The sequence below is a fragment of the Cryptomeria japonica genome, chromosome 8, assembly GCF_030272615.1.
Source record: "Cryptomeria japonica chromosome 8, Sugi_1.0, whole genome shotgun sequence".
NCBI lineage: Eukaryota > Viridiplantae > Streptophyta > Pinopsida > Cupressales > Cupressaceae > Cryptomeria > Cryptomeria japonica.
In genome coordinates this window covers 330,233,446-330,255,023 of record NC_081412.1, presented here as the reverse complement: position 1 = coordinate 330,255,023, position 21,578 = coordinate 330,233,446, and the positions used below count along the sequence as shown (strand labels likewise).

General features: G+C 37.0%; 1 protein-coding gene across 1 annotated transcript; it reads left to right on the top strand.

Annotated features, from left to right (window-relative positions):
* The first annotated feature begins 1,449 nt into the window (after positions 1–1,449).
* Positions 1,450–1,794, top strand: LOC131857654 (uncharacterized). Its single transcript, XM_059210352.1, has one exon. It carries the CDS (start codon positions 1,450–1,452, stop codon positions 1,792–1,794), a length of 345 nt encoding a protein of 114 aa, XP_059066335.1.
* The last annotated feature ends 19,784 nt before the right edge of the window (positions 1,795–21,578 follow it).

The window sequence follows — 21,578 nt, the reverse complement described above, 5'->3', positions numbered from 1 at the left end:
TCCATCATCAACATTTCATTGAAAGCATCAAATGTAGGCATTTTGTAGCTTGAACCCATTGTCATCCTATGAGTTTGGAAACTAGAAACAAATGCTGCATATTCTTGTGGAAGCTTGCCTATCAAGTTGAATATCAATTGAGTATCCTTTTTATCAATGCCACAATCTTTGAGTTGTGCCCTCAACTCATTTGCCTTAGTGACATAATCTTGTATAGTATCAAAGTTCTTGGGATCTAACATGGTGAGATCACTATCAATTTGATATCCCCTAATCTCATCAACTTGACCATACAAGTCTTGAAACTTTTGCCAAGCATCTTTGATTAGAGTACATTTCTCAATATGAAAAATGAGATCCTTTGATACATACTTTCTTAAGGTACCAATTGCCATGATATTTTTAGTGAGCCAATCTAAGTGACCAACTGGATCAGCCTTAGGATCAGCTGGAGCAACAATAGTTCCATCAATGTAATGAGTGAGTCCTTTTTCCATAAGTTTACTCCATGCATCAATTTTCCAAGTAGCATAATTATGTGGAGTTAAGAGAGGAAACTTAGAAGAACCCATAGCAGCAAAAAGGAAAGAACACAAGAGCACAAAAGCACAAGAGACACCCCCCAAATTCAATCAATCAAAGTACCCCCCCAAAAGTGATGATTTTGGCACTTTATACTTAGTGCGATTACATTAAGCCACTTGCAAAACAAGGCAAAGTGGGCTTATGATGCAAATTTTACAACTTCTCAAATGAGATACAAGAGACTTCAATCAATAGTGCAATGAATCTAACTGAGATTCAAGCAAATATGCAAGTACCAAGAGAGCCAAAAATGGCCAAAATCTGAAAGTACAATTTCTACTTACAATGACATCAATCTGATAGCATCATGTGAAAGTAGACGAAAAAATACGCACTTTCAAAAAAAACGGCACCTGAAAAGGAGGTCGGATGACCCCAAACGAAGCCTCTGAAGTTGCAAAAACAGGGATTACTCAGGGACAGTCACCAAAAACTGCATTTTCTGAAAAATCCGTGCATCAAAATCAAAAAATTCTTTCACCACTGCGGAGAGCACGAAATTCTAGCCCATTTCAAAAAAAATTGCACCCAAAAAGGAGCAAAAATGAGCAAGTTATGGCCATTTGAAGTTGAACTGCAAAATCAAAAATGCAAATGAGAGGGGGTCTAAAAATTTCCAAACCCTGCTGATGTGGCGCTGACATCAGCAAAACACTGGGTTAAATTTGACGGCCGTATGACCATCGCCAAAACTTCACTGCCTGGCTGACTGGGCGTCCGTATCGTACGGACGGACTACGTAGACAGCTGGCTGGATATTCCGTACTGTACGGATGATGATGTGGCAGAGGTGACTGGGCTGCTGGTGTGGCAGTCCGTACGATTGACGTGGCGTACGGTTTTGACGTGTGGCAGTACGGAGTGATGATGTGTCGGTTGGCGATCCGACGTGTCTCGGTGACGTGTCTCCTGCAGGTGGGCCGCGGAGGGAGGAGCGGCGGGACTGAAGGCGGAGGTGCCGGGGAGCGGCGCCGGAGGAGGAGCGGAGGCGGCCGGAGTCCAAAGCGACGCTGCGAGGGAGGTGCCTGCGGCCGCAGCGGAGGAGGCGGCGGAGATGGTGATGCGGAGGGCTGCTCGTGGTGGTTGCTGGGCGGAGCAGCTGCACCGGAGGCGGCGCCCGGACGGAGTAGCTACACGGGACGCGACGCGACGCGGAGGGTGGGCAGCGCGGCTCGGAGCTCGGACAGACGCGGTGGCGCGGGACGCTGACAGAGGCAGAGTACGATGCGGCGGAATGGTACACTGCGCAGACAGACGGTACGACTCTTGCAGAAAAGTACCTGCAACACGGGTACAGCGAGCGCAGGGGGGGGTCTGCGGACCCCCCAAAAAATGATTTTTTTTTTTTGATTTCTTTTTGCTTTCTTTTCAATTTTTTTTGATTTTTTTTTGCTTTTTTTGAAAAATAATATTTTCAGAATAAGAAAATTTTTTTTTTTGAAAAATATATAGGAATATTCGAAAATCCGTACGAATAGCAAAATTGGGGAAAAAATTTTTCCTCACCAAAATAGGCCAACTTTATAACCAAAATTCATGGAAACGGCCTTTCGGACGCAATGGAGAGGTCGGATCTGGTCTAGGATGCCTCCAAATGACGATGCTCCTCAGATCTGCCTCTTGACGTCACAATAATGCCTCTTCAAGACGAATCAATGAGACTCCAATAGCTCTGATACCATGTTGGATTTTGCCAAGATCAAGAAGTCATTGAAATGTACATGAAAGAGACATAATATGGGATAAGAATAAACTGTATTCTCATCAATAGAAAAATGATCAACAACTGTTGTTACATACAATGTAGATGAGCCTGCTTATATAGGCAAGGCTAGGGATATGTATGAGCACACAAACATGACATGTGGCTCAATAAGAAACAAGGGTAGGTAGGAAATAGGTGTGGGTAGGTAGGAGAAATAATATAATATTCCACATGAGGTGGATCACCCACCGAAGGTGGAATTATCACTCCACAATAAGTGGATATGATAGTGTAATAACAAGATCAACACCATAAGAGGTGGAATTTCTCCTACACACACTATCCCAATGTGGCACAAACACCCAAGTGTCTCATATCCAAACTACTATGAAATGCATTATCCTAAGTAAACTTAAGTAAGTGTAATAATATCCATGATGAATAATTATTTACACCAACAAAGCTAAATTCCTTAATGACCACATCTGCATCAAGAACCTTTTGATTTTCATCAAGGAAAGCACATGGGATCTCAGAGATTTTATCAACAATATCCTTCTTCTTGTCTGCACATTCTTTTTGAGCTTTACGCATGTCCTTAATAAGGCCCTCTATAATATTCATTTGATGCTCCAACATCTCTCGTTCCTCAACATACATTTGATGAGAAGAAATGAAACCATTCTGCATAATATCATCTAAATCAAAGCCTTCAAGCTTCAACCATGCCTCAAAATCTTTCTCTTGTGCTTCCAATTCTTGGGAGAAGATTTCCATAGTGTTGTCCACTTCTATCCTTATGACATCAAGATTATTGACAATAGTGAAAGCTGAGCTCAGGATTCATGTACCTTGGCTTAACATCTGATCCATCCATTCTCCCACTGCTCTACTTCGTGACACTACTTTCTCAACTTTTTTATAACCCATTCATCTAGTGATGAAGTCACTAGCTTAATGGCTTTTGAAGACTTGGGAACCTTAATTAACACTGTGGTGAGCTATTCAATATGTGCCTCGAGTTTATCCTTTTTTACCTTGTTTTCATCGTACCTAGAAACAAGACCATCTAAAGATGATTGAAGATCACCTGAAGTGGAATCACATGAGTTTGTTTTCCTAACTTGATCCTCTTGATTACATAATCTGATTCTTGAATCTGATCAATATCTTTACTAGGAGGAGGAATATCAATCTCTACATATTTTTTTCTTGATTTGTCTACCTTTACCCTTGACAAGGTTTTAGATTTCTTAGTGATTTTTGGTTTGGTCGGGACAAGCTAACTAAAATCAAAACCATCAAGTGAAACAAATTGTTTCTTTCTCTTGGGAGCATTTGAGAATAGCTATGGAGGCGAGGTTGAATCATCGTCATCACCTATTGCTAAAACTTTATAGGGATTGATTGACTCTTGAATAATAGTGGTTACAATTGGTGATGTCGTGGTAACAACATTGGTAGTATTTTCAAGGGATGACTCATTGGACCTTGGACCTGTCTTTGTCATAAACTTGTTGAAGTCATGTAACATAGTGGTAGAAACTTTGAAGATAAATTGGGAAAAGTGGAGAATACATTCTCAATATTGTCATGCGAGGTATCTAGAGAAGACTCACTAGCACTAGTGAAAGTAATGTGAGCAATCGTGCTAGGAGAGACACATGTGACAATAGAGGGTACTGAATTAGAAGTAGAAACAAGATCATGCATCATAGAAGAAGAAAGAGATACCTAGGGTAAGGATTCTTGGGACTTATTTGCTTGTGGTATTCCTTATTCATCATGCTCTTCATTGTCCTCCTAATCACCTTAAAGTTTATGAACATCAATAGGATCCAAGGATGTTCACCTTCCAATTGTTCATCTTGTACTTCAGATTCCCATGTCTCATGAACATTAGAGGCCAATGGTTTTCCTTGAGCCTTTACTTTACGAGCCCAAATTGTGAATTTTAACTTAGGAGCTTTAATGGGAGTGGAGGAATCTTGTTTATTCTTCATTCTAATATCTAATATCCTCCCAACATGTCCAATTATATCATCATCGGATCTAGAGGAGAAGGGTTTCAACCGAATTCCCTTGCTTGAAAGCCACACATTAGCATTGGCGAGAATACTTTGAAATCTATCTTTGATGGAGGTTGACTCCTTTTGTGACCATTCAATGAGAGCCAAAGGAGTAGATGAGACTTTATTTTCAACATAGGTAAGGTCTAGGACATTACCATCTTCTTCTAGGTCATGTGGGATATCAATAAGATCAAACTCCCAAATTTGATCAACCATAAGCTGACAGTAATCAAGCTTCCTGATATCATGTTCAGTTTTGCAATCAACCCAAACATATTCAAAACGATGGATGTGAACATAGGCTTTTTTCAAAATTTTCCTCATTCCCCTTTAGTTGAAGTCACTTCATCCCTTGAAGAACCTCATGATCACTCTTATCATATCTTCCTCCATTGCCCTAACTTTGAAGATTGAAGTGATGGGATATCTGCCAATGGTCAAAGTGAGTTTCAAGCCTGTCTTGTGGGAACCTTATTTTGCCTCATGGGATACCACCATTTGTTGATCTAATTCCATCATAACAATTTTATTTGATGGGTATCTCAAGAGCATAAAGGGTTCACCTTTGAAATACCCTACTTTGTGTTGGCAATTGACACTAATCCGGTTTAGTTGTGTTGTCATTGATTGAAACACACATCATTTTGGGTTGGACACATAACCGATACTCATTGATATTCGTGATTCAACAACTGACATTCAAGTCATCCGGTAGACAAGGGAAGCTGGCAAACTAGGAACCAGTATATGAGGCCGACATAGGAGATTGATCTGATAGCTTTACACGACAACAATCAGCAGCATTAGTCACAAAGTTTAATGTATTTGTTTTTGTCTAGGTTGACATGTTAATAAATTATAATATCTTTGTAAGTTGACATAAGACATTCATATTTATGATTGTGAAGGGTATTTAAGTCAGTCCGGTTAGGTTATTTTGGATATACATACAGAGAGAAGGAATATATAGTGGTGTGATATTGTGCAAGCAATGTTGATCGACTGAATGCAAATATAATATTTTGTAGTCAGTCTTGGTTATTGGTTTAGAGGTTTGGGATGCGAAGTAAGCTATCGGTAAAGGAGGGCACAATGAAAACCGGTAAAGACAGTGCTTGAACCAAAACACATCCAACATAGTAGATGCATTCTCCAAGTTCAGAATTTTGTCTATAAACCAATATTTGGTGTTTGTAGTCAGTGAGGCTCCTTTTGTGTTGAGTAGTGAGCTCTAGGTTGTTGGCCTTCCTGCATGTGCAGGTCCCTATTGTAATATTTATTCATTTGGCCAGTGGATAGATATTGTGGGTCACCAATCCCACTGTGGTTTTTCCTCTTTGAGGTTTTCCACATATAAATATCTGTGTTATGGTGTATGTTCTTGTGGTTGCATCATTTCTACTTACTGTTATATTCTTTTATGGTTACCAGTTACTAAATTACTTTGTTAATAAGGTTAAAATTGATCTCACCAGTAGAACACTGATTCATCCCCCCTATCAGTGTTCTTGGATTCCAACAATTGGTATCAGAGCCTGGTACCTTGGAGTAAGTCTAACAGCTTAAGGAAGATCCTGAATTCGGAATCCATGGAGATGAGTATGGAGAAACAACTTGAAGTATCACTTGAAGATTATGATGTTGAAAGGATGAAGAACCTAAATTTGCAAGATGAGTTTAACTCTGCAAAGGAATTCATTCTTATCCTCTAGGAGAGTTTGTCATTTGCTCAAGTTAGAAGGAAGGAACTTTTACAAAATTAGGATGATGAAGAAAAGAATGCCCTTAAAGAACAATATCAGAAGCTGAGTCAAGAGAATAGTGTCATGAAGAATGAAATGCAAACCCTAACTATGAGGATGTCCAAGCAAATTGAAGACCAAAAAAAGAATGCCGAAAATCTTGACAAATATTTGAAAGATATATTTGAGGAATGCATTAGGATGACACATGAGAATGATATGTTGAGAACTGAGCTGGTGCAAACCAAGAATAATGAGCAGGAGTTCGAAAGATTTATAATAGTCCTAAGGGGAGATCTGAATACTGCAAATGAATACAAAGACAAGTTTAAGGATAGTTCTGCAAGGCTTGATGAGCTATTGAATGATCAAAGGCACAAGGGAGACACTAGAGGTCTTGGATTTGAGCATGGAGAAAGCTCTGGTATTGCAAATGAAGTTGAAGCAACCGATCAAAAGGAGAACCCACCTGTCAACTGGAACCAAAAATCATCAGCAAGGCAACCCAATGCACAAATTAAATGGTAGATGTTTTGTTTGCAATAAATTTGGTCATATGGCAAGACATTGCAAAAATAGAGCAAATCAGGACAATAATGCAGTTCTCAGTCAGTGTTCAAATTGTAAGAAGTATGGTCATAGGACAAAAGATTGTAGAATGAATATGAAATGTCATGCATGTGGAAAGTTTGGACATGTGGCTAATCAATGCAAGTCAAGGAATGATAAAAGATACAGTAAAGGAATTAAGAAAAATAATGTCACTTGCTATGCATGCAACAAAATAGGACATATTACTAAATTTTGCAGAAGCAAGAACAATCCGGTAGGAAATGATGAGAAAGGAAAACAAAATGTTGATGATATCCAGAAGGAGCATGAGAATAAATGGGTTAGGAAATCTGAAGATCAACTGACAGAGACAAACAACCCTGTTACTCAACCAACAGAGAAGAATGTTCCTGCACCGACAAGAAACTCATCCGGTAACTAAGGCATTAGCCTTAGGGGGAGGCAAATTAATAATAGATCTTGCATTATCCTTGGTAGCAGTCTGAAAGCTTGTTTCAGATCTTGGAGAATTCAGTTTGAAGGTTTTTCAGTACTGAGATTATAAATTTTGAATCCGGTATGATAGGCCGACACACATTTATGTCAATGTGAAATTAGGGTTTTCACATAATAAGAGGGAAATGTTGGTTTAATTATATTCACACAACATTCAAAAGTGAAGCAGAGCGAGTTTAAGGCGATTCAAGGTGATTAAGAGCATTTTCAAGCAAATTCAATGCATTTAGAGCAGATTTTCAAGAGCTTTCACCGACAAAGGTTGTGAGGTATTTTATCAGTTTTCGTGCTATCTTTTGTTTGCAATGGCTTTTGGATTAGCTCTCACTTCGGTAGGTTTGGATACCCCTATTGTTGTTGACATCAAGGATTGTCCACGCCTAGTTTTCAAGCAATGCCCTCAGATTGCGAAGGTCGATGATTCAGTTGGCGCGTTTTCTAGGGTTCTAGATGGAGTTCTGTATATTAAAGGTGTTTGTGTATATATGCACTGCACTCTAGATGATTTAGGTTCCTACTGAAATTAAAAAAATGTACATGACAAATCTGCTGGACAGGAAGGGATTGATGAAACTAGAATTCCAAATTCTGAAGGATTAGGGTTTCACAGACATTTTGGAGATACCAGAATTGGAAGATGAAATGATCCGGTATGTGCTGAGCCATGTCCATGAGGAATTCATATGGCTAGATCGACCTTACAAAATCGCCAAGGAGGCTATTTGTGCAATCACTAGTTTGCCCCAGACTAGTCAGAATCCCGAAAAGAAGAAAATATCTAACAATGAGGTGGATAAGTTAACTGGTGCAACTTTTGACAATCAGTCAATGAGGATAAGCACTATCAGAGACAAAGTTGTTCAATTTGCAAGTATAATCATCGGTTAGAAGGTAACCCAATCAAACTGATTGAACTCTGTTTCTAGTTCATACATTTATTGTTCTCATAAGATGGTCAAAGAAAATGATAGGTATGATCTCTGTCAATGGATGTGTGAAGAGCTAATTTTAAACCTACGGAAGATTAAGGGTAAGAAGAAAGGTGTTTTCTAGTATGGCAACCTTGTTGTTTGCCTGATGCTTTTCTTTCTGAATGAGTTACCAGGATTCGGTAAAACACAATGGGCATTTGATATGCTGGTAGGGAAACAAATAAAAAATGCTATAAGAGGCTTGGGACAAGAAAAAAAGAGGGACTTCATTTAATGGGGTTATTTCAAATCATTTCAGAAGACAATGAAGAAAATAGAAAGAGTGCCTAAGCATATTGTTGATAAATACTCTACAAAATTTTTCTTTATAATGAAGAAGGATGAAATATTGATGGAGGTAGTGCAACCACGAAAGGTATGGATCACTGAGATGGGCTATGAGGTTGATGCTGGGATCTTGGACTTATATGCCAAGACTCTTATTGATGCCCTAGTTGATGAAGCTAAGAAAACCTTTGGGACAACAAAGAAAAAGGAATCTGAAGTTTAAATAGGTTTTAGCAAGAACAAGAGGGAAGGAAAAATCAAGAAGGTTGGGGAATTTTTGGAGAAAATGTCTTCTAAAATCAAACAAATCATTGGACTAGCAGAAGGGTCATCTATGAGAACAGTTCAGACTCCACTAGCAGCAACAACTGGCAAGGGTGTATTGAAGAGGAAGAAATCGGAAACTTATATTGACCCCGTTGAATCTGGTTTCGATACTGATGTTGTGCCCTCAAAGATTCCCAAGACTTGCATCAGGATATAGAGGAAGAAGCCTAAGGAAGGAAAGAAATAGAAATTAAAGGTCACCTCTCCGACAACCCCAAAGAAAATTTTGAAGAAGAGGAAACCCATAGAGAAGAGGAAACCGGTTAAAGAGTCTACTTCTACTCCTAGCAAGAAGATGAAATTAGATATAGATATGTCTCTCGAATCCGGTAAGAGTATTGAAGTCTTTCCTCCTCTCTCAGTTACTGAATTGATTGATAAAATAACTAAAGATGAAATTTTGAGTAATATCCAACATTACTATGTACATATGGATGATAAGGAACAAATGGTGATTAAGGAAGCAATTTTGTTATACTTAGATATATATAAGAAGACATTACTTGAGATTGAAAAACAAATACCGAGAGATTTATACAATAAGCTAGATGCTAGCAGATTGTCTGTAGTTGAAGAGGATAAATATATAAAGATTTAGGAGTTATTGACTTCTTGTGGTGCAATAACTGATGAAGAGTTGCAACAATGTCTGGAATATGCAAATAAAACAATTTTCTGGAGTAGATACCAGCATGTGAGTCTAATGGTAGGTAGAGTAAATGAAATAGTTAAGGAGACCCACGAGGCATGGGTAAAACTTTTTATAGATATATTTGATTTCTTTACTCCACCGGTATTCCCTCCTAAGTCTAGTATTCAAGACATCTCAATTGATGGTAAGGGGAAAGGTATATTAGGTTTGGATTCACCAGTTTTGGAACAAAAACTAATAAAGGATATTCCTCCGACAGCATCACTTGTACATAATATATAGAAACTGGTAGATTACATTGAAGTTGTGCATAAGTAGTATATGCTAGAATAGAACATTCCAGATGTAGAGGTTATTTATGTGGATACTGACATTAAATAGGTTGAGGATATTGAACCTCCAACAACAAATATACATACAGAAGAGGTTAAGGTTGAGTAGGTTACTGCACCAAGTGGCGAAGCCACTGGTGCCACTCAACAAGTTGTAGAGTCTAGTAATTTTTTGTTGGCACTTGGCTCATCAAGTCAAGTTTATTTTGGATAGAGGAATATTGAGCAACTAAGAAGTTTTGAATTGATGTATGTTGTAGCCCAGAAGTTAAGTTAGGAAGGAACAAAAGAAAAGTAAGTCATTGAGCAAGCCATTCTGGTTCTGGAATAGCTAGTTCTAGGATACACTAGTCCAGTAGCTAGCCTCTCTGGTAAGATTAAGAGTTTGACTGAACACATTGCAAAAGAGTTTCAAATTCTTTAATAGATATCAAACTGGCAGTTAATAGAGAGGTACAATGCAACTAGGAAGGTCACCTTTAACAAAATGATCACATCAGACAAGGTCAAGATGGCATAGCAACTAACAAAGATTGATGAGGCTCTTAATCAATGCAGTTGTATATATAGGTCTTGTACTAACACCGACAAACTTACAGCTGACCTGGAGGTAAAAATAAAAGCGGCAAAGGCTTAGTTGGAACATCTGGCTAACAATTTTGATGGTACTCATTCATTGACCAACGCTATTGATGGTCAAATTTTGGTTACAGAATTTGAGATATCAGCCTTGGAGAAAGATATGGACAGATTAATCCAGTGTGCAAGGGAATGGAGAGGATTGGTTAGTCCCCGGTTGAACACTTTGTTACTTCATAAGCAGGAAACTATAAAATTGATGGATAAACCCACACCAACAAACCTAATTGAAGAAGAACTTCATGCATATATTCTTAATGGGTTTGTATCTATTTTGGGAACATTGAAAAACCGATTGGGATACTTACTTAGGATTTTTGAAGGGTTCTTACCCGGATATATTCAAGTACATCTAGATCCGGTAAACACATTTTGATTTCAGTCATTTGCCCCAGCCTTTATCATTGATGTCAAAGGGGGAGTGGTTGTTGTGAAAAATGTTAAGAGACATAAGAAGTAATGTATAGCTCAGGGGGAGCAGGGTCAGTTTTGGGAGGAACCGGGATAACATTTCCGTGATTCATTTTTTTCACATGAGTGTTGCCATCAATTCCAAAGGGGGAGATTGTTGGCAATTGACACTCATCCGATTTAGCTATGTTGTCATTGATGGCAACACACATCATTTTGGGTTGGACACTTAGTCAGTACTCACCGGTATTCATGATTTGGCAAACGACATTCAAGTCATCCAACAGACAAGGGAAACCGACAAACTAGGAACCGGTATATGAGGCCGACATAGGAGATTGATCCAACAGGTTTACACAACAACAATCAGTGGCATCGGTCATGAAGTTTAATGTATTTATTTTTGTCTAGGCCAAAATGTAAATAAATTGTAATATCTTTGTAAGCAGACATAAGGCATTCATATTTATGATTGGGAAGGGTATTTAAGTCAGTCCGGTTAGGTTATTTTGGATATACATACAGAGAGAATGAATATATAGTGGTGTGATATTGTGCGAGCAATGTTGATTGACTGAATGCAAATATAATATTCTGTAGTCGGTCTTGGTTATTGGTTTAAAGGTTTGGGATGCGAAGTAAGTTACCGATAATGAAAACCGGTATAGGTAGTGCTTGAACTGAAACTCATCCAACATCGTAGATGCATTCTCCGAGTTCAAAATTTTGTCTGTAAACCAGTATTTGGTGTTTGTAGTCATTGAGTCTCCTTTAGTGTTGGGCAGTACAATCTAGGTTGTTGGCCTTCCTGCATGTGCAGACCCCTACTGTAATATTTATTCATTTGGCTAGTGGATAGATATTGTGGGTCACCAATCCCATTGTGGTTTTTCCTCTATGAGGTTTTCCACGTATAAATCTCTATGTTATGGTGTATGTTCTTGTGGTTGTATAATTTCTATTTACTATTATATTCTTTTATGGTTACCGATTACTAAATTACTTTGTTAATAAGGTTAAGATTGATCTCATTGGTAGAACACTGATTCACCCCCCCTCTCAATGTTCTTGGATTCCAACATGTTGAGATATGTGAAGGTGGGGAACTGTAAGAACATGCATCTATATTGATTTACAACCTCCCATACATGATCTGATACTCTTCTATTGTGCAAATCCTTGCTCATCATGCACATGTGGTATCCAAAGAAAGCATCATTTACTATTTGAAAATGATTGAAACTATTCTTTAATACAACCTGAGAGTAGTATTCATATACAAAAAATTGCCATTTGTCTCTTGTTGTAGATATTTGTGGAAAATGCCTCATTGAAGCTGCAACATACACTAAGCAGGAAGTCATGTAGAACTTAAGAGTGGTGGGTCCTTTAGTAAGTTGTTCACATATTGCATCACTAATTTACTTACCCCGAAACATCCTCTCCTTGTTTTGTCTGATGACATGGATGTATTGATACATCCATTCATAATTGTATCATTCATAATAGGTATTAGAGGTAGGAAGCCTATTTACCCTACTCAGGAGAGTTACCAATTCATTCACCTCTTCAATGAGATCACTTCTAGGAAAAGTCTTCGACCATCCGACATTTGTAGGCCTTGGGGTCTTCAACCAATTATCATTCATGTTCTTCCTACATTTGTCATAATTCCCCATCATAGTAGGCTTGGGTTGATTGCATGGTATTGTTTGAGTACTTTTCAATATTAGGACACTTGAAGATAGTATCAAATAAATCTTCATCCAGTTTGATCAACTTCTTACTAGTGGTGTTTTTTACACTCATGCTAGAAAGATCAAAGTGACTCGCAACTGGCATGACGAATTCAAGGCCTTGAGAAAACATGGTGAAAGCCGCAACTAAATGGATACCATTGTTAATGATGGACTCCATTTTGTAGTATGAAGGAGGCTGCTCAATTATCTTGAGAAACTTAGTAAGGTCAACATGACCTATCTTAGTATCCCTGATCTACTCTATATTTGATGGGACTGAGGAAGGTGAGAAGAACGGATGTGGTTCTTATTTCTTGAACTTCATTGCCTTCTTTCTTGGAGAAGCCTCTGTCATTTGTATAGTAACAACACTCTGACATGGGGAAAAACCATCAATATTGGAGAAGTTCAATGAATCAACCATTTTTTCATTATGAATTAAATAAATTCCTGAATGTGATGCATTTGATGCCACTAGGATTTCAAAAACCCTCCTTGTATCATGATAATTCAAAATTAAATTGGGCCTATGAACCCTATTTACGTGTGTGTGTACTTGACGTAATTTGGATCCATAGGCCTGAATTATGTTTTTGGGCAAAGTGAGATTCACAAGTGTAATTCGGGTTCATAGCCCCGAATTTCATCCTAGGAAAGACTAAAAATAGGTGTAGGTTGGACCTATAGTTCTAAACTACATTTATTGGGTTAAAATCAAAACCAGGTGTAGGTCGGACTTATAAGTCCTCCCTACACCTTAAAAAGTGAATCACAATGTGTTGGTTGAAAATTTTGCAAATTGGGGAAGTTCACAAAATTGTGGTTTCAGCCATAGTGTGTGAGATTGAATCTCTTGTAATTTTAAGGGAAGGATCCCCCTTTTGCTCACTACTCTCTCTCTTTGAAATACAAATTTAAGTATGAATCCTATTCTAAACTTGGGCAATACATCATCCTATTCTCTCTTTAGAATATATGTTATTCTCTCCTCTTTTTTCAAGAAATAATTTACAATGAAGAGTAGTAATGATTAATAAAACTTCAAAGTTACAAATAAATAACTTAAAGTATATGAATGAAAATAAAAATAAAGCAGCAAAGTTTCCATGAAGGCTCAAAGTCCTTAGTTGCTTCTTCGGGACGAGAAAATAGTGGTCAAGCTCAAATTCTTGCAATCACTACAATCCTATCAACCTTTTTATAAATACTTCTATAACCCATGATGTATAGTAAGATAATGAAAGAAAGCACACCGTGTCTATCTTGATATCCTATTACAATTTTGATAACCTTTTCTTTAAAATAATAAAATGAAGCTCAAAGTCTTCAAGTCATTATCTCCTTACCAAGATGACAAAACAAAGCACAAAGTCTTCGAGATTCTTTCTTATTACAATTTAGTTAACTTTTTACAAAATATCAAGATGAAGCTAAAAGTCTTCAAATTGTTATCTTTTTTTACCTAATTACTAATTCTATTTAATAAGAGCTGAAATGTAACACAAAATTTACAAACCAACACTTATTTTACTCTTTAATAATATCTTTCCACAATTCTTTTACTTGATCCAAATAAAACTTTATAACAAGAATGATGTAAGATCACTCTCACCATAAATTACAATGTATCCAACACAAAGTCTGAATGTCAAATCTTTCTTTTTATTTGATCAAATTTGCAAAACAACAATAGGAACACAAAGTTTCTATTTTTTCTCTTCACTTTGGTAGAGTTTTGTTGCATAAAATTAAAGATACTAATTACAATAAGCAACCTCATATATATAGGTGAGGTGCGATGAGATAATCTAGGAAAAAATATGACTAAATCAAAGAAGAGTCCTATTTGACTTAGAACTTGTGCATACTCTAGATGTAAAAACATAAACACAAAACAACACTAGATTTTTCTCAGTCTTATTACAAAAATGCATCTACAACTTCTAAAATATTGGAAATACTAAGTGTCGCCAAACAATCCATTCTCGTCTTGTTTCATGAATTCTTTGAATTTCTGTAGAACTACCTTCATCTGTTCTTTATCAGGTCCCTTGATATGGCTTGTAATGACTTTGATCTTGGTGAGAGAATATTTGAAGCTCACATAACATTTCTTATGCTTTTTCAAAAGAGAGGATAAATCATCCAGATTAACTTGGATGTCTATTAAATTGTCAATAGAAGATAATGAGAACACCTATTTATCAACCTCTTTGCCAACAAGTAAGTTGAATTTTTTGATAATGGCATATTCATGAAGAGGCTTTTGGTTTTCATCAAGGAACATACAAGGAAGTGCTGATATCTTCTCAATGATGTCCTTTCCCTTATTATTACATTCCTTTTGGGATTTTCTCATATCTTTGATAAGTATTTCCAAGGTGTTCATTTGATGTCCCAATGCCTCTCTCTGTTCAATATATATGTCCCTTAAGACCAATACTCCATTATCAACTAGAACATCTAACTAGAAATCTTCTAACTTCAACCATGATTCGAAGTTCTTCTCCTGTGTTTCCAAGTCTTGTGAAAAAGGATCCAATGTTTTGTCAATTTCAGACTTGACTTCTTCCAAATTATTTATCAAAACAACTGCAAAACTTATAAGATGAGTCCCTTGACTCAACAACCTATCCATCGACTTGCCAACTGATCTCCCACATGAATTGACAAGTTCATCTTTCTTGATAATATATTAACCCACTAACGAGGTGTCTGGTTTAGTTACCTTTGACGACTTGGTTATTTTGTTCAAGACATTGGTGAGTTGATCCACTCGTTTCTTCAATTTATCCTTCTTGACCTGTTCTTCATTAAAAATTGTCACAAGATACTCAAAAGATTCTTGAGCATCTTCCACTGCTCCTTCACGTGTCTTCTTTCCCAGGTCAATTCTATTGATGACATTGTCTGTGGGTTACACTTTATCAAAACCTATATCTAGAGGAGGAATTGTCATCTCTACATATTTGTTCTTTGATTTATCTACCTTCATGCTGGATAAAGTCTTGGATTTCTTTGTACCCTTGGGTTTGACAGGATCCAACTAACTGAAGTCGAAGTCATGTGGAGAGATGGCAAGTTCTTTTTTCTCTTGGGAGTGTTCGACATGAGACAAGGTGGCAAAGGTGTATCATCATCCACTCCAATGGTTAACACTTGAGATGCCAGTTCTTGGGACTAAATACTTGTGGTAACTATGGGTGGAGTGGAGGTAACAATGGCAGGTGGATTTTGAGCAACAAAAAATTTAGCAGGAAGCCGAGTTTCTGATATAAACTTATCAAAATATTCCAACATGGAAGAAGTTAACTTAGACAGATTAGGAAGGAATACACTTTCAATGTTATCTTGAGGTGTGTCAACGCTAGACTCACTAGTAGTTGTGGAAGGAATAGTATGAATCAAAAAAGCCTAGGATAAATATGAGATAGTGGAACCAAAAGGAACAGTGTCAGAAACTAAAACTGAAGTAGTACTTGTAGCATCATATGACATAGGAGGATCACCCTCTTGTGTCTATTGAGACTGAGAAGTACTTGGGCTTTTTGGTAATCCCTCCTCGTCAAATTCTTCTTCTTGTTGCCTTTCCATCTCTTCTTCTTCTACTTCCTCGAGAAACTCTTCATCAACTCCATCATGAGTTTGAATCTCTTGGGATGATTCCCCTTTACTCTTACCTTTCCCAAGTGTGAACTAGAATTTGGGAGCCTTCAGAGCTGTGGTGTCCTATCTATTCTTTGTTCTCAACTCAAAAGTCTTTCCCACAAGCGCTATAGTGTCATCTGTTGATCCGGTCTAAAAAGGCTTTAGCTGAATACCTTGTCGAGTTAGCCAAACATTGGTATTGGAAAGAGTGTTTTGGAGCTTGGTCCTTATGGAAGTGTTTCCCTTTTGGGACCATTGAATCAGAAGCAAAGGTGAATCAACAAATTTTTTCTTCTCATACATAGGATCCAAGATATCACCATCATATTCAAACTCTTCAGTGATATCAACAAGATTCAGGTTCTCAATTTGTTCTTGTTGCCACCAAGATTGCACCCGAGTGCTCAAGCTAAAAATCTCAGCAATCTTGTGAAACATGGGAAGATTTCCCAGCTTGTGGGTTTCCTATGGTGGAAATCAACTTCCAAAGCAAGCTGGTTCTCTTTGATGAAACCTCCTACAAACTTGACTTGATGGGAAAAGGGATAGGAAGAAAGCTTTGAAATGGAAACCTATCCTAAGGGGAGGTGATGCACCAAATAATTTAGAATCCTAATTAGCCGTATTAACTCACAATACCTCTCAACAAAGAAGACTCATTCATCACAAATCAACTAAGCAATTAATACATCATTATTTCATAAAAAAGGGGCTAATCTCAAAGCTTACATGAAGGAAAACAAGTTGTCTTCTCAACTTCAAACTATCAAAATTAACTTACACAATCTATGACTTGCATTAATCTTGCATCTTCTTGAATCAAAACTTCTTAAAAGAGACAAATTTAAAGGATTCAAAGCATGAATCACAGAAAATTTCATCAAATAAATCATTCACATTCAACTCATGAAGTATTAAGAAGGAAAATTGTTACTTTTATTGAAATATAAAGAAATCTCTTACAACTAACAATGCTTCTGTGAGCTAAAATGCTACTCATGCCTAGTTGAAAGCAAAGGCAGAGAGAAAGGAACTGACTTTTGAAAGAAGAAGAGAGAAATCTTTATAGAAAGGTCTCCTAAACTCAACTGAAAGATAGAACCAAGGAGAACTATCCTTAAACTAAATGAAGAATTGATTGCTTCCCCTTGAAATCATCACCAACTTGCATGTGTCTTGCTCCTTTGGTCAAATTTGATTGAAATGTATGCAAAAAGGAGGTCAAAATTGACGTGAACTGAATTTGAACTACTCCAAAACCTATCTTGAGTGACGATTAACCCATGAGAGGTCCCAAATTGAAGTCTAACTGCTGCAAACAATTAAAAAACCCCTATTTTTAAGCCTCCAACTCTTGCATGGAAAATTCCACCTCTTATCTTTTGAAACTATGCCTTGAACTACTACAAACACCCTCTTTTAAGTCTTAGACTGGAGGTACTTGAATTGTTTGACTGTTTGAAGCATAGAAGGCTTTTATGAAACTCAAAAAGGTCATGTGTGTCTCTACTAATTGCTCATATATTAATGCTCTGCCTTTATACCCTCAGGGCACCTTTATACATACGTGCTCTTATATTTATTCCCATTGCTTATTATTCTTAACATTGATTCATTGAATCTAATTGAAGTTACCCTCTATACGGGAACCTTCCATTTCTTATTGTTCTTATAACTATTTGAACCCTATGTGTACTAGTATTAGCCTCTTGGAGTGATCCATATAGAATTTGGCATCTATTATCCTTGCATCATTCACTGTCAAATCAATATCCTGCTCAAATAGTGTCTATTATTTTGTCTTTGTTATAAATTCATTACGCTCTTCACTCTATGGTGATGTCTCTCATTGCTCTGATTTGAGACTACATTTTATATATTTGATAGATATCTTTTGTTGTTTGACCATTAGGAGGGTCTTCCAAGATAATCATTTTCATTTATCTTGGATCTGTATTCTGTGTGTATTGGCTTCCTTAATGGCTGCTCTTTTTTGATCTCTGTGGCCTTGTGATGGTTTGCACTTACTATCATATTGATCTCTTGACTGTTCTAACTATTCATGGCTCACATTTGGGGCTGCACTAAGATTGCCTTTTGAACTATGTGACAATGTTTCTTTGATGAACTTCTTATTGTCTTTTGACAGTGATTATTTTTGTCTTGTCATAAATAGTCATTTTTTCTTGTGATTGAAGCTACCTTTGATGCCCTGTATGCTGCTATGACTGCCAAAACTTATCACAATACCACTCTTTATTTTTGTGTTGAGCACTTATGTTGTCTTCGGTTTGTATTGGACATTTGTATCATATTCCCAAGGTTTTGTTACATTTATTAATTATCACTTTCATTTGCTTTATATCCTCATACTGTTCAACAGGTTGTATTTATGGATTGATCATTGTATTGGGTCACCTTCCTAACATATTATCAATCTACTTTCAACCATTATTCTTGATAGTGAAACCCCTTAAACCAACTCTCCTTTGATAGTCCAGGGCTATCACTCTAAGCTTATATTTGTCTCATGAAATTGCTTTGTGTGAAGCTTTGATTTGCTTTTCAATGGCTCTGGACTCCTTTGTTCTACTTATCATGTAACCCTGTTCTAGGGCCGAATAGTTCCTTTTAGCCCTTGAGAAAGAAATCCTCATGGTTATTTGTCCCCAACTATTTTCAATTGTGCATTCATTGTATGCTTGTGTGGAAGCTTGTGAACAAATCATTATCTCTTCTCTCTGTATACTCATGAACGTGGCTTCTTCTGGCTGTCATCATTGTGTTTTACCCTATGGTCCTATCCAATCAGTCCTATGACTATTATTTCTTTTCATGTGTAATGACTATCTTTTTTATGCTTAGGACTGTGCTTTGAATTGATTTGTCTTGTACTAAAAACGTGTAGGGTTTTGATAGGGACTTCTCTCTGATGGGTACTCTAGATTGGATTAATATTTATATCCAGTAACTGTCCTTGCACTATCACCTTTCTAGCATGCATATTTTGATAGTCTCTATGCCTTGACTGCACTTTTGACTACTATAAGTCTTTTGACTATCAAAATGGTTATTTGATGGTGTAAGGGTTGCTCTGTGATTTCTTTCATCAAGAATCCTAGCTCATTGGACTCATGGACTACTTCATTCTTGACAAGACTATGGTTTGATTGTTCTTTAAATGTCCATTGGCTATCATGCTTGTATGGCTCCAATATTGTTCTAGGGGCCTTCATCACTAAATACTTATCTTTTATGAGATCTCTACCATGTGACATTGAAGATAACACTGCCCTCTGATTTTGGCATTTACTGTGACTCTGTATTTTGCTAATATAACAATCTCCATATAATACTAGACCACCATTACCCTATCCTAATCAAATATATTGTCCTTTGATGGATATATTGCCATGAACTTGTGTCAAACTTCCATTAAAATTTGACTGAGACCTCTAATATGCTTCTTATTGTCATATGTCCATTATGGATGAATCTTGAATCAAAATACTATTGTCCTAATGAATATAACCCCTCTTTGTCTATGAATTCTCTGTGTACTATTGTTGTAACTACTCTTTTGATTACATATTCCCTTCATGGCATGAAGGACTATCTTTTCATGTATCTCTGTATTCTTAATGTGCTTCTCCCTTGGTTTGGGCCTTCTTATTTTGTTGCCTTTTGGTAAGGTATCTTTGTTAGTGATGAAGATCTGTTGCATCTCTTGATAGAGATTTGTGGCTACAATCTCTCTGTGTATTCAAATGTGATCTAGCTTGTGAAGTTCCAAATTATCTTTTGGCCATTTGTGGCTGGGAATAGCTTAATACTTTTAAACTTAAACCTCTCCCCTAGTTCATGGTTGCTTTCAAACTGGGATCTCAAATGTCTATTCTAACCTTTGACATTAGCATATACTTCCCATGGCCTGTACTACACTCTTAATTTCCTTGGTTGGCACAAAGACATTTTTGTAACCTTATATTTGATAGTGATCCTTCCATTAAACTCCATCTCTTCATTATTCAGGCTCATATCTCTGTGTTTTTTTGGACAAATCGGATCACTGTTATGTCACAGCTACAAACCCACCTCTGACCTCGAGGATTGATTTCTTTGTGAAATACCTTTCATGTGAAGATGATGCTCTTTATCCTCATCAACTATCTTTTGACTTGGTGTTGATGCATGCACTACTTAGTATTCACTGTCCTTTTGTATATTGATCTTTGAATCTTTTTTCATAGGCTATGACTACTCCTTACAAACTTCTCAAATACTCTTTCACAATCTTCCATTTTTATCAATACCTTCATTGCTATGAAAAGAAGACTTACTAGTCTTTCTTTGATTGTTAAAACCCCAACATATGGCTTGTCTTTGCAAATGGTCTAAATGTTCTTTGAAAATAATCTTAGTCTAATGATCTTTGTTTCTCCATGTGACTATGACTTATCTCTATACTATACTTATAAACCCTCCTCACTGTGTCTCAAAATGCACTTTGATGACAATTTGTAACTTTCCACTCATGCTTAATGGCATAGATGGGTCATGAATGCAACTATATTATCATCTAGCTCTGGGACCATTACATTATGATTCTCTATCTATTAGAAGGTTGTCACAATCTTAGAACTTGTTGATCCTTATGACCTTGTCTAAGATCTCATCTTCACTATTTCGTTTACTGCTTTGAAGAGTCATTACCGTCATGATTTTCCTTTGTCTCAGTGCAGGTCTGAAAATATGGCTATTAGTGTCTTTTAGCTCATCTTGCATGGTCTTGTCATTTTCCTTGCCTTTGGTTGTCCTATAGATCTCGTTGGCACTCACTAACAATCACAAGTCTGGTTACTTTATTGATAGGGATTGAGAACATTATATTGCCATACCATGATTTAAACATAATGATGAATAGACCTCCATACATGAATGAAAGAAACTTTGCTTCTAGATGAAAGACCATATAATAATAAGGCATACAAAAGAAGACTCGCCTTAACAATGGGATGTATTCTTTTCTTTTTTCCTTGACGATATGAGCTCCATTCATGTCCAAATCCTTAGAGACTGCTCCTTGAATGCTATGAAACTATTGTTGACTCCCTTGGAATTACTCCTTTTACGTGATACAATGCTTTGATAACTCATTGATGTTCATGAAGACTGGAAGTATATACGTGATACACTTATGATTCTTCTCTTCAAGTCTATGATGGTGGTATGATAAGCTTTGGCAGCCATGAATTGTGACATGCAACTCAAGAACTAGGGCTTCCTAATTCCCCGTAGGAGTTTACCCTTGGTTCATCTTCAATTTAGCTTCTTAACACATTGTTAACTAAAAATATAAGAGATTTTCCCTCCAAACATTAAAGATTGACTTTATTTGA

Coding starts and splice junctions, on each gene's coding strand:
- LOC131857654 (XM_059210352.1), top strand. CDS start 1,450: ATGATGTGTCGGTTGGCGATCCGACGTGTCTCGGTGACGTGTCTCCTG.